General features: G+C 38.0%; 1 protein-coding gene across 1 annotated transcript in view; it reads right to left on the bottom strand.

Moving 5' to 3' along the window:
- Window positions 1–14006, bottom strand: part of ctnna2 (catenin (cadherin-associated protein), alpha 2) — a 361900-nt gene that overhangs the window by 277990 nt on the left and 69904 nt on the right. Inside the window, exons 4-6 of the mRNA XM_083924298.1 lie at window positions 7258–7424; window positions 6617–6736; window positions 4806–5072 (exon numbers count right to left, since the gene is read on the bottom strand). Of these exons, the coding sequence (XP_083780424.1) occupies window positions 4806–5072; window positions 6617–6736; window positions 7258–7424 (554 nt within the window). The remainder of the gene's footprint in view (window positions 1–4805; window positions 5073–6616; window positions 6737–7257; window positions 7425–14006) is intronic.

The following is a 14006-nucleotide window of genomic DNA, read 5'->3' as shown; positions in this document are numbered from 1 at the left end:
CCACAGTTTACGGAAAAGACAAATACAAGTAGCTCAGTGGTAGAGCGGAAATTGCATATACAAAGGCTAAAAAGTCTTTGCTGTAGCGGCCCTTTGCTGTATTTTGCCCCCTCTCTCTCTCCCCCTTTTCCTGTCAATCTTAAGATGTACTATAATAAAGGCAAAGAGCCAAAGGTAATTAAAAAATATATATATACAAAAAACATAAAAATTAGTGAATATAACAGGACCAACAACCTTTAAGAAAAGAGGATACCTTTATGAGCTGGAGAATACAGAAGATATTTTTCCAAGGGACATTGAACAGCGGAATGAGAGAGGGAGGAAAGCGATTTCTGATGGCAAGGTAAAGCATCGAAAATATTCTAAACATAATGTACAAAACTGTAGTGGACTTCTTTTAGGTGTGTCTTTTCTAAAGGGGTTAAAATACATTTCAAGTGTTGCACAGTCCACAGCAGTACATTACTTGGATTAATTTTTCCCCCCTTTACAGTTCAATATTAGTGACTATTAGAGTTACTTAAAATCACTGGAAACATCATAATAATAATTATCATATTATACAAGTGCGTGTTTGAAAACAATAGTTTCCCAACATGTACACAGCATTCTGAGAAGAAACCCTTGCAATATATTTGATGAGGAACTCTTAAAGGTAAAAGGTGGAGGGGGGGGGGGGGGGGGTTGAACTGATGCTGAACTTCACTATGGCTCTTAATAGACCTTGTACCTCAGTGTCCTAAGTTGACTCATACCAAACTAATTCTGAGTGTCAGTAAAAAAAAGTACAGATGAGGTCATCCCCTCTTTCTCGTCTTATTCATAAGCTGCCCTTTCACTCTAGCTATAGACCTGCGCCCTGAATTTAAAAATATTGTCTAACCTTTTGTGTCACCAACTGTTCAGGAGCAGTTGAGGCAATGCGCTCAACATCCATGCTGTCTTCATTATAATGGTTTAACAGCCACAATTTTCCTTCAAATGCATACAGGGCCCTCAGGATGTTTTTCTCCTAATTAAAGATGAAAAAGAATGCACATAAGAGTGATCTATATTCTCACTGATTTGTCTGGAGATGATTAAACATTCTTGGCATTGAGACAGAGAAGATGAAAGGTACTCTGTGCTCTTTTCTTTAGTCTACCCAAAAAGGAATACATCTTTACAGTGTGATCAGGATTATTCATTTCAAGAAAGTGATATAAATTATTGTGATCACATAAGCTTCTTTCACATATGCACTGGAAATGAAAAAGTATCTAGAAATCGCCCAGCGGGGCTGTATGTGAGAAAGCATGTCTCCGAATAAGTCTGACCGGACATCAAATTGAGGTTACCCTCCAAGCCCCCTAGTACAAAGTCTATTTCATCTCTGAGTAGGCCCATATTTGAACAGAACCATGCATTCTTCTGTGTATTCACAACAAGCCGACACTGAAATCTTCCGAAAAATTCAAAGAACGGCTAGAAACTCTGTTCGGGGTTGTGTAATCCGCGACATGTCTGTCTACTTGCTCTCCCCAGGCACCACCCTCACCCAAACCAAACAGAGCATTTCTGGTTTGTGAGAGGGCATTTGATACCGACAATCACCATCATGCAACAGCTAAAAATACCTAAAAACTGGCACCAGCTCTAATATTAAAAGCTTAATTTCTCTGAATTGGCTGACCAATGATCAAAGCTGACTTAGGAAAGGGAGCAGCCACCCAAAACAGATAAACAAAAACTCTGCACTCCATTAATGGAAAACAAACATGTGAGTGCTCGTAGGTTGGTTTGGATGGAAAGAAAATATGGTATCATCATATTACAATATAACATATACAAATATGCACAATTGACTGTATGTGTGCATGTGCTTTACCATTAAACATACCCACTTATAAAAGTACACAGTATGCACAAAAAAAGCGTAGCCCAAGCCCAGTTGTGCACACGCACAAAATCCTGCAAGTGCCATGCCTCATAGCTTAGTATATCAGGTCATTATTATTCTGAAAGGATCTCACCACCGTCTGCGTCTCTGTGGCAAGCTAGGAATTAAACATGCACCAGCTTCGGGAAAGCACATAGGGCTAAGCAAAGGGCAATTTTTCTCATTTAACTGCTGCCTGTCTGCCGAATAGAATCAAATCATGCAGGTCTTTTGCTTTTGCAAAAAATGTACTGTTTAACATAAAAACAGAGTCGATGTGATTCCCACAGGCCACGGCCTTGTGCAGAATTACAGGATAGCAGGTTCAAAAGAAACTAAAATGCAGTTATTCCCTATGTATCTAAGCCCTTTGCACTACATAGCTTTTAGTTGTACATCTAATATGACAGAGTATGTGCGTCACCACACTGGTCTGACATTTCTCCTCACAGCATCAGCAGCATTCAGTAAAAAAAAAAGAAAAAAAAATAGAAGCTACTTGCAATTTCCAAACCTTACCACAAGGGGTGACTCACATACTGTAATCAAGCAACCTTGTGAAGTCCAGCATATTTTTCATAGACTGTGTTCCCCCTACCATAACAAAACAAAGTTTTCAAGTGTATAATAAACGGAATAGACATATAAAGAATGCTAAAGAAGAAAAACTCTGTAGTGTCTAGGAAGTGTATGTCAAAGTATGCTTCTCTGATTATTGTTAAAACTAAATCACTAAGCTGTTGTTAAGAAAACATCTATAAATGTAGGTATACAAATTCTAACTACAGTATTAAGTAACACCTTTTGTGGTGTGTGTATTTTGAGTTTGTGTCATTGATCACAGCACATTACAGGAGAACATGTGACATTATTAACCTCAAAAACAGTTATTTACAATCAAAATTACTTCACTGAGAACCTCCTCTACCATCTCTCATTACAGATGCAATCAGACCATTTACTGGGACTGATCTGACATGCAGAGATTAAAGGTTCAGTTGACAACTTATATAAAATAAATGTTTTAACATATTTGCTTTAACTGAAACGATATCCTGATAAAAGTATACTGCATGATACAAATAATCCGTGGTGAAAAATGGTGTTCCTCTGCCCCCTCCTAGTGCTAAAACAAAACTTGTTTTGTTTTTTTTAAATAAAAGTTACTGCAGTTTAATTACCTTAACAATGTTCACTTCCTTCTAATCTATAGAGTATGGCTAATTGTCATGTCAAAAATCAAAATGGTATTGAAATTAAAAATGTGTGTTATATTACAGAAATTTGTCCACTTGAAAGTGAAACTCCCTTGTTCCTTTAATAGAGTTGTCCCTGTGAAAAAATATATCTTATATTCTCGAGTATCTTCCTGAAGACTCTGTGGCACTAAAGTTATATTGGCATCAAGTAAAAGTAGAGTAGGAGTAGGAGCAAAACATATTCAAGTCTATTGCTATCATAGAACTGAATCTTGAACAATAAAAGGTGGGTTTATAACAAATAGCCAATCTGATTCTGCAGACAGGTCCAGATTAGATGATTTAGAGAAAAATAGAACTATTGATCCTGGTGAGGAAAATTGGCAACTCCTCTTGGTGTAGAGGTCATATGATTTACTGGAAAAGGGCTTACAAAATGTAAGATTGCTTCAGCCGCCAAGGCTAGGCTAAACAGTCAACAATATTAAATGTTTAAGCAAATAAAATATTACCACGGTGCAGCAGGTATGCTTTCTAATGATACAAATAGTTATTGTAGCTAAGGAAGGAAACATTATGGTGCAATGGCTGAAATATGTCAGAAACTATCTATACTAAGTGTGTCCGATGAAAAGAAGAAAAATAAATGTGATTGTTGTATGCTGAGTTGTATGCTGAAGTCCCAACATTACAGTTGGGGGATTCAAAGGGGAAATGTGTGCATTTATTTAAAGTTGCTGAATGTTTTTTGCTAAATGCTTAAAATCATCTAAGGTTAGAGAGTAATTATTATTAAGAAAATGTAATACATAAATCAAAGTACTACTTTCACTCTGAAACAGGGGTTCTTAGGCCTGTTCCATAGTGGCATCTGGATTTCCATCCTACGACACACTTTTCACACACATTTTAATGAGAATGTTTGTAATTAAAAATGGCAAGGCTCCAAATCCAAAACCACATCAATGTCCTAACCTGTAGAGACACGATAACTTAAATAGCAAAAAGCTACCAGCTTTGAACATACCAATAGTTCACCATCAATGTATAACCACTAGATGGCAGCAGCACATCATGTCTATGAAGAAAAATCCATTTTGAGCATGTGTATGTGTGTGTGTGTGTGTGTGTGTGTGTGTGTGTGTGTGTGTGTGTGTGTGTGTGTGTGTGTGTATGTGTGTATCTCAGAGGTACAGAGACAAATACAGTTAATAGCATGTAAATCTGTTATTGTGACACTGAAAATTAATATTTATTCAGATATTACGTGGCAGTGTGAAACCAGATGTAGATCCAGCAAAACTGGCAGCCTTCATAACCTAAATCATGTGTGTTTCTTTGTTATATGATATGACTAAAGGAGAGATAGCTGTCGTTTATATCAGACCAGGAAATGTCCGATCATATTGATATGCCGACTGTACACATGTTTAACCACAGGATGCTATAATGTACTGTACTCCTGCAGCATGTATCATATGTGAAAAAATCATATGCTGAAAAAACTACTTCATTACTTCATTCAGGAGCATGTGTCACTGTTAGCTTTAATGCACAATAAAATAAAATGTGTTCCTTAGAGAACTGCCTTGATGAAGTCATTAATGTGCTCTAAAAGTTGGAATAATTCAGAGTCTGAATATATACAGTGCTTTGAAAGATGAGTAGACTGTGTGCTGACTTACATCAAATTCATTGAGGGCAGCGGCCAGCTCTCCAATGCCAGCATGGCCATGCTTCTCATCAGTGGGCGAGGTGGCCTGAGCAGCACTGGAAATGCCTCCTATGGCCTCTTGAACCTGCTTGAACACGTAGTCTCGGTTGGCACGTGTGGCCGCCACATCTGGGTGACGCAGGAAAGCCTGTGAGGCCGTGTATAGCATAGTGGCGTTTTTCTTAAGGGCCCCACGTGCAGCTGCCATCTCATCCCGACACTGGGGGTCTTTCAGTTCCTGAGAAGGTGATAAAGGTTCTCAAGTAAGCATTGAGTGGTCAGTCCTTAAAACTGAAATCAGTAATTTTCTGTGAAAAATATGTTTTTTTTTTTCATATTTGCTGAAACTGTCACTATATCCTGACAGCACAATAAGACAGACGATCTGTGAAAACGTAGTGCATCTACACTTCCACCTTCTGTTCCTTCTTGTCTGTTTCCAGAGCCCTCTCTGTGTGCTCCCAATGGCATCCGCTAGATTCCACAACGCCCGACCTACAACAACTGTGCAGAGCTGAAGAGTCTAATGCCAATGAATGTTCTGAACCCTGAACAAACTTCTGAACAAACTGTGAAACAAGGCAGCGCTGATCAAATACGAACATATTTCTCAAAAAAGTATTTTCATAAACATATTTTAGTGTGCAATTTAGCAATAAAATTAAAAACACTTAGACCAAAATATGTTTCTGAAAACACTTTGATGAATTTAATTCGTATTTGATCAGTGCTGCTTAGTTTCCCAGTTTGATCAGCGTTCACAAGCAGTTATGAATGCTGCGTCAGAGACTCCTAAGCTCTGATTGGTTGTTGGTCAGGCGCAGTGGAATCGAGCAGGTGTCACTATGAGCACAGAGGTAGAGATAGAGGTAGAAAGACATTAGTTTTTGTTTTGTTTTTCTCATTGTGTTGTCAGAATATAGTGCCAGTTTCAGCAAATATGACATATATTTTACAGAAAGTTCCCAACTTCAGATTTAAAGAAAAGTGCATATTTTAGAATTAAGAAAGATCCTACATGTTACAGAAAAATAGTGTATTTCTCAGCATGTTAGAGTATTGCGTCAAGAGCTGAAAAAAAAGATGAGAACCTTTGATGGCATCATTTAGTTAGAATATAGCCAAAAAGAGCATACACTGAGCCCATTTCGAGACATTTCCTTTCAAAATGTGAGTTCATGTCGCATCTGATGAGTAAGTATTGTTCCAACAACACAAAATCGGGGCAATGTTAGCATATATGCAACGGTGGAGCTTGATGAAACTGAGCTCAGCGTCTCATGATTCAGCAAAGTGAATACTGCCAACATGACACTTGTAGGAAAAATCTTCTCATGTTTAATCACATCAAGGTGGCAGCATGTGTGTTTCTATGAGAGCTACTTTTAAAGAGACAATGCAGATACAACTGCATATCATTATGGTGTTGGCCAATATTTGATCAGAATCTGACATCAAAAAAGCTTGTCACACTGATAAATGCCCTAATCACGATTCTCACTGCACACATCCCATTGTGGCTCAATACAGTTGCTTGGTTTGAGTTTGAGCCTCCAGCATTCTCATACATTGTAAAACTATTTTCTACTCTGTTTTTCTCCCATGTTGCTTATGCATTCTGCCCTGAACAATCTACAGATGAAATTTAGAAATCACCAAGACAGAACAAGCCAGAGCGTAGACACTTGAATGAGCTTTCTGCTTTGGGGACTGAATGTGACACACAAGTCAAGAGACGTTTACTTTTTCTTTACTTTTCAATGGTTCTTTACTTTCAGTTACCTGCTGTCTCCTGGCTGCCACATAGTTCAGCTTCACCATCTCCTTCCCAAACTCTTTGAAGCGGTTGGCCAGGTCCTGCTCATTGGTCGCATTCTTAACTCCCTCCAGAGCCTCCTCCACCTGCAATGTATACACGGACGCACGCACGCATGCACGCACACAGAGAAAGTGGCTTTATACTCTATATAAGGGCTAATACTGGCTAGAGTTAAGCCCCTTTGTGGGCCTCATGAATGAAGCTTGAAAAAAAGGACACAATAGGTGTGTGTGTGTGTGAGAGAGAGATAGAGAGTTACTGAGTGAGTGTCTGAGAGGGACAAAATTAGTTAGAAAGGGACAAAATGAGTGAATAAACGTGAATGCAGGCCTGAATTTGTTTTAGAAGGACTAAGAAACCGTGGTTCTACAAATGTCTCTACAGTTAGTGAGTGGGATGGGTGTGTGTAGTTTATCACAACGGGCCACTGTGGTATGATATTAATATAGTACAATAAGATGTGTGTTTCCAGCATACTACCCCTACACCTCATCTATATGCTAACAGGAAGTCCCTTATTTAACATCTAATCGCACCAGTACTGTATACTTAAACACTGTGCAGAGAAAATAATTGTTTAAAATTAGGTATCAATCACACTCACAATTTTAAGGTGGGCCAACAGCCTCATGACATCAGCCATGTCGGCGAGGATGAGCAGGCGGGTGACAGCAGAGAGCAGAGCGCGGGCGGCCCTCACCATGGTGCCACGTTTCACAGAGGAACACGGGTCATCTGCAAACTCGGACGAAGCAATACGCATTGTCTCTCCTGCAAGAGGGGAGGGAGAGGGAGAAAACTATGAGTGGAAGAGAATGACATGATTATATTTTAAACTTAGAGTGGGCAATACATTATTATCTGTGTGTGAGTGTGTGTATTTGTGTGTGCATACTATTTACAGCAATTTTTATGTGTATATTGTATTATTAAGGGATGCAAAACCAAAATGTGAAATAACAAACCGAACTATTAAAAAAAGAACTGTTCACTACATAAACTGCAGCCCGATTTGCACATGTGACCTGGAATTTTGTCAGTTCCATAAGGAAACAATTTTTAGGTTGTGTTCATGCAGGATACTCCCTTCCCTCTTCCCTAACTGAAACTAAGCGGCAAGAATACAGTGTCCAGATCAGTGAAGATGTGGAAGAAAAAAGGAAACGTCACTTTTGCTTTTGGAAGAATATGTGTTGATTTAATAAACTGTCTCTGGAAGGAAGAAAATTGTTACCCTTGCAAACGACAAAATACAGTTTTTTCTTCTCCCTAATGTGCAACTGAAACCCAGCTGAAACCCAAACATGGCTTGTTGAACCATTGCACCCCTTATATTGTTTAACCCAAGTTGAAGATAAAGTGAGCTTATGTTGTGGTATATATAAATACATTGACATGACTGATACTTCCTTGAATCTGTGCCTGCGCTGTTTATAACCCATTTAAGACCCACAGCGCTAACTTCCTTCATCCAATTCACAGCTCATAAAACTGTGTTGTTTGGAGTTTATTTTTTTAAATATTTATTTACCACAAAAAAAAAAATTGATGTATGGAAGACCATTTCAGCCAGTCTGATGGAAAGAAAAGATCCTGTAAGTCATTATAATGAGATACTATCTCAATATAATGACTTAGCATCTCATAATAATGACTTAGTATCTCAATATAATGACTTAGCATCTCATAATAATGACTTAGCATCTCATAATAATGACTTAGTATGTCATAATAATGATTTAGTATCTCATTATAATGACTTAGTATCTCATAATAATGACTTAGTATGTCATAATAATGACTTAGTATCTCATTATAATGACTTAGTATCTCGTAATAATGACTTAGTATCTCATTATAATGACTTAGTATCTCATTATAATGACATAGTATCTTATAATAATGACTTAGTATATCATAATAATGACTTAGTATCTCATAATAATGACTTAGCATCTCATAAAAATGACTTACTATCTCATTATAATGACTTAGTATCTCATAATAATGACTTAGTATCTCATAATTATGACTTAGCATCTCATAATAGTGACTCAGTATCTCAATATAATGACTTAGTATCTCATAATTATGACTTAGTTTCTCATAATAATGACTTAGTATCTCATAATAATGACTTTAGCCTAGCATCACAAAGTCCTACATACTAGCTGTCATTGCTAACCTGAAGAAGCAGTCAGAGTTTTGGAGCACTTCAGGAGAGCAAGCTACATGTAGATTGCATTCCACCACCAAGCCAAATGTAAATGTAAGCTATAGGTATTGTGTTATTAATTTGAGTTTTCAACAGGTAGATAACCTACTTTAATTACGATAAACATACAAATATATATAAAGGAATTGATTTGTTGAAGCCGTTTATTTATATTGGACCGATGCTATTTTAGCATTTAGCAATGTGTCTGCCTGGTGTCGTCTTGCGGCAATGAATGAAAGAAACACAGTGAACAGCCATACTGCCTGCGTACTGTACTTTGGCGCTGCACTTTTGATTTATTATTCTTATTTAACCGTGATTCCTCCTGTCGCAACCGGAATTTGAAAGTACGGGTGCACGCCTGACTCATAAAGATTTAGCTGAAAACGAACGACACGCTGCATTCACTTACTACTGTTTGTTTACAACTTTTTTTGGCTGTGTTCCAGCATAATATGTTTACATTCCAGTATCATTATTATATGAGTTGGACTGTGGACAGCTGCCAACAACAAATTGCACAGCTAACCCCCATTAGCGTTACATTCATGGATTAAGGATGACAGCTCAAAACGCAGGTCAGGTAAATGTGAACTTGCTAGCATCAAGTGGCGAGCAAGCTAAAAATCAAATGTTCATTGATAAGCTAAAGTTACACCAGTCCCTCTGTGAGAGCCTTGTTCAAGCTTGCAAAGGTCCTGTTTAGCACATCCATAAGCTATACCTACTCCACTGCTCAACAGATCCGGATAAAAATTACAACCTTCCTCAATTACGAAATTATGAATTTTGACTTATCTTTACCATGTGATATCCTACTTCAGTATACAAACAAATATTAATGGGACCACAGCAAATATTAAATATTTTTTAAATTGAGAGTTAATAGTGATCCTGACCAAACTATACTTAATTTACAATATACTTCAGTAGTTCATACTACACTGGAAAACCTAAAGCATTTCATATTAGGACTGAATATTAGTTATACAGTCCATATGCAAAGTTATAATGGCTACTCCTCTTTCAAAAATTGTAGCTCATCTGTAGCCTGTCACAATTCTTGACTGGATATCTTTTTTTTTATTTTTATGAAATTGCCATGTTAACATATGATTGTTGTTGTTGTACTTTTTACCCTTACAACTGTTGCCATGGACTGTGTCGTCATGTCCTTTTATTGACAACGTTTTGAAAAATTTCGTACTGTGATGGACTTTTGCACAGTTTTACAGGTGCATCATACAGGGCATGCCAAAAGCAATCCGGCCAAGATAACAAAAGTTCACCTCTATGTATGCTATTGTATCATCAAGCACAAAGATAATGAAACATCGATTTAAAACTGACAACCCAAGGATGGCGAATAACCAGATCAAAAATTAACTTATGAATAATATGATTACATAATGTATGAGCTTGCCAGGCTTTCTTCCACTGATAAACAGATAAACAGCTTTGACCAATGATTGTCATGCACAGTCACTATCTAATCGGCAACACCATGAACAGAGGAAAGGTAAGGAAATACAACTTCAGAAGAGCCTGCGAAGTGAAATTATTCTATTATTATACCAGCATTGTGAGAATTTTAAAATCAGGTTTGGAAAAAGGTTTAGACACTTTTTTTTCCTGTTATGTTTTATTGCATCTTGTTTGCCAGTCTATATTACAAAATGGCTTGACCAGCATAATAACAGTTACTGTAAGAGTAATAATAATTGCAATGACACTCAAGGAGATGCAACATCTGCATGTGAGCTTGCTCAAAATGAAAATGTAAAAATTAGAATCTACACATGCTGCTCTTTTACACCTTTGTTGTTAAGGCAATATAGAGCTACAAAAACATCAACCTATAATTTTAAGGAAGTGTATACAATGGTAAGCCTCCTTAGCTGAAGCTTTTTCTCTATTCCCCCAAGCCATTAATAATCATTTGACGAAGTCTTAGATAAAGGTCAGTAACTTCATACACATCATCAGACATTGCAAGGTTGTGCTCAGCCATAATTTCATTGAATTGATGAAAAACATCCTCATCACAAGGATAGTCCTTTATAATACAGTCCTCTCGACATATTTCTAACTTCATTTGATCAGATGGCTGCAAGTAATTCTGAGACCCATAAAGATTGGGAACCTCATAGATTATTGAAGGGCGGCCATTTGGAGCCCGAGGATTGTTGGTTCTTCTAATGCGATGATCATTCCAGACAGTTATAACTTCATCACGCTACTCCTATAGAAGAAGAGTGAAAATAATCTGTGTTCTTGCCGTTTATCTCATAGTTACATTTGTGTTGATAAACAATATTTTGAGGACACTATACCTGTATGGTGTTTTGGAAGCAGAACTGGATCAGTGATTTGTCAATGAAGCTGTCAACAAAATAGCCATCTGCTTTCAGCTGGTCAAAGTGATCCATCCAAAACTGGACACATTCACTTCTCAAGGTGCACCACCAACATTCAATCCTTTGATTGCCAGTACTTGGACCTAAAGTGACACACTCCATGCCATTCTCATCCTCACTGTTGTGCAGAAACTTTTGCATTGCTGCAACATGTGTATTCTCAGTGCCAAGATCTAACCTGACTATCTGTGGACATCCATTGTTTTCGGTCAAAGCATCAATAAAATAACCTGCGACAACACAAGGGTCACTGTTGGTTTTGTATTCTTCTAACCACATAATTTTCTTGAATAGCCATCTATGCACCCACTGATACATATGCCATATGGTTTTAATTTATCGTACCCATCTACAGTATATGCCATACATAGTTTGGCCCTCGACTGACATACATCTGCCATCTCAAACAGTTGCGTGCATGCAGATCCACCCCTTTTCTGTCCATCAGTCGCATCAGTTGATGCACACTTTCTCTGTCAGTTACTATCCCAGAGAGCCAACATTTCTGGTGCATCCATCTGTATCCGTGCTGTTTGCCAGATGTTTGTAGCTGTTGGTCAATGAAGGATTCCACTTCAGCTCCATCTGTCTTATTTCGTCTCCGCCAAAGCTGTTTCCTTTGTAGCTTTCTCTCTAGAGTCCGAAGGCTTTTTTTGATATTATGCGATTCCTCCAAGAGAGCTAAAATTTCATGATTTGTAAATCTACGTCTGAAGTAGTCTTCAATGATGGTATCCATTTAGGTCTGCTAAGCCCTGTCTTGCCAGCTTTCTTCTGTTGCTTTGGCACATAAGAGGAAACCAGACATAGGACTAAGTCATTATTATGAGATACTAGGTCAGTATTATGAGATGCTAAGTCATTATTATGAGATGCTAAGTCATTATTATGAGATACTAAGCCATTATTATGAGATGCTATCTAATTATTATGAGATACTAAGTCATTATTATGAGATACTAAGTCATTATTATGAGATACTATGTCATTATTATGAGATGCTATCTAATTATTATGAGATACTAAGTCATCATTATGAGATACTAAGTCATTATTATGAGATACTAAGTCATTATTATGAGATGCTATCTCATTATTATGAGATACTAAGTCATTATTATGAGATACTATCTCATTGTTATGAGATACTAAGTCATTATTATGAGATACTATCTCATTATTATGAGATACTAAGTTATTATTATGAGATACTAAGTCATTATTATGAGATACTAGGTCATTATTATGAGATACTAAGTCATTATTATGAGATACTAAGTCATTATTATGAGATACTATCTCATTATAATCAAATCAAATCAACCTTTATATATATGCCGCTTTTCATACAGAAAAGTATCGCACAGTGCCTTACAGAGATGTACAGAAAAAGAGAAACATCAAATAAAATCAGGAGAAGAAAGTTAAAAGAACCTAACCCTCCCACAGTCATGCACAGAGACATACACAAATATATATACGTTCATACACACATTCACACATACACACACAGCCACGCTGACACACAGACACACAGACACACACTCACACCTACACAAACACTAGCTGTCACTACAGAGACATGGCCGGGCAGCGAGACCTGAGGTACAGAGGAAGTTAGGGGAAGCTACCTTTGGGGGGCCAACCACACCGGGAGAGATCCCAGTCCAAGGTCACAGGGAGCAACGCCACAGAGACCACCCCAACCCGGGCAGACAGGAGCCTCCGCACCAAGGTGCAAAGCCCTCTAGTCGCCCGGGCCGGAACTGTCCACGGACAGAGCATAAGACATGAGGCCATAAAAATAAATAAAAGCATGAAGGCTAAAACACAGATATTAAAAGAGGAAAAAAGGATAAAAAGTGCTCTTATTAGCACTGCCTAAAAGAAATCAATTAAAAGCCTGGTTAAAAAGATGGGTCTTAAGCCTCTTTTTAAAAACCTAAGCAGTCTCCGCGACCCTGAGGCTCTCCGGCAGGCTGTTCTACAGTCGGGGCCCATAACAACTGAAAGCCGCCTCCCCGTGCTTTTTTGAACTTACCTGTGGTATGGTTAAAAGGCCGGTGCCGGAGGACCTCAGGGTCCGCGGCGGCCGATGAGGTAAATCAAATCAGATAGGCAAGAAGGCCCAAGACCGTTAGGACACTTAAAAACTAGTAGAAGAACTTTAAATCAATCCTGAAACACACAGGGAGCCAATGCAGCGACTTTAAAACTGGTGTTATGTGCTCCCGCCCTCTGGTCCTTGTCAGCACTCGTGCAGCTGAGTTTTGTAATAATTGTAGATTTGGAAATGCTCTTTTTGGGAAGGCCAGAGAGCAGGGCATTACAGTAGAGAGATAAAAGCATGCATCAGCACCTCCGTGCTGGCCTGAGAGAGAAACGGACGGACTCTGGCTATGTTCTTAAGATGGTAAAAACCTATTTTGTTATATTTTTGATGTGTGGAATAAAACTGAGCTCAGAGTCAAAAATCACACCCAGATTTTTTACAGATTGTGATAGTTTAAAATTCTTTAACTTTGGTAAAAGTTTCTCTTTCTGGCCCTCAGGACCAATGAGTAAAATCTCTGTTTTGTCCTGGTTGAGTTGTAGGAAATTCCCTGCCATCCATGTCTTGATATCTAAAATGCAGTTAAAAAGGACATCAATAGGCCCTGTGTCATCAGGAGACACGGCGATAAACAGTTGCGTATCGTCAGCATAACTATGAAAGCT

The sequence above is a fragment of the Echiichthys vipera genome (assembly GCF_963691815.1).
Source record: "Echiichthys vipera genome assembly, chromosome: 2".
NCBI classification, from domain to species: domain Eukaryota; kingdom Metazoa; phylum Chordata; class Actinopteri; order Perciformes; family Trachinidae; genus Echiichthys; species Echiichthys vipera.
The sequence above is the reverse complement of the archived record's forward strand: the minus strand, read 5'-3'. Positions and strand labels throughout refer to the sequence as shown.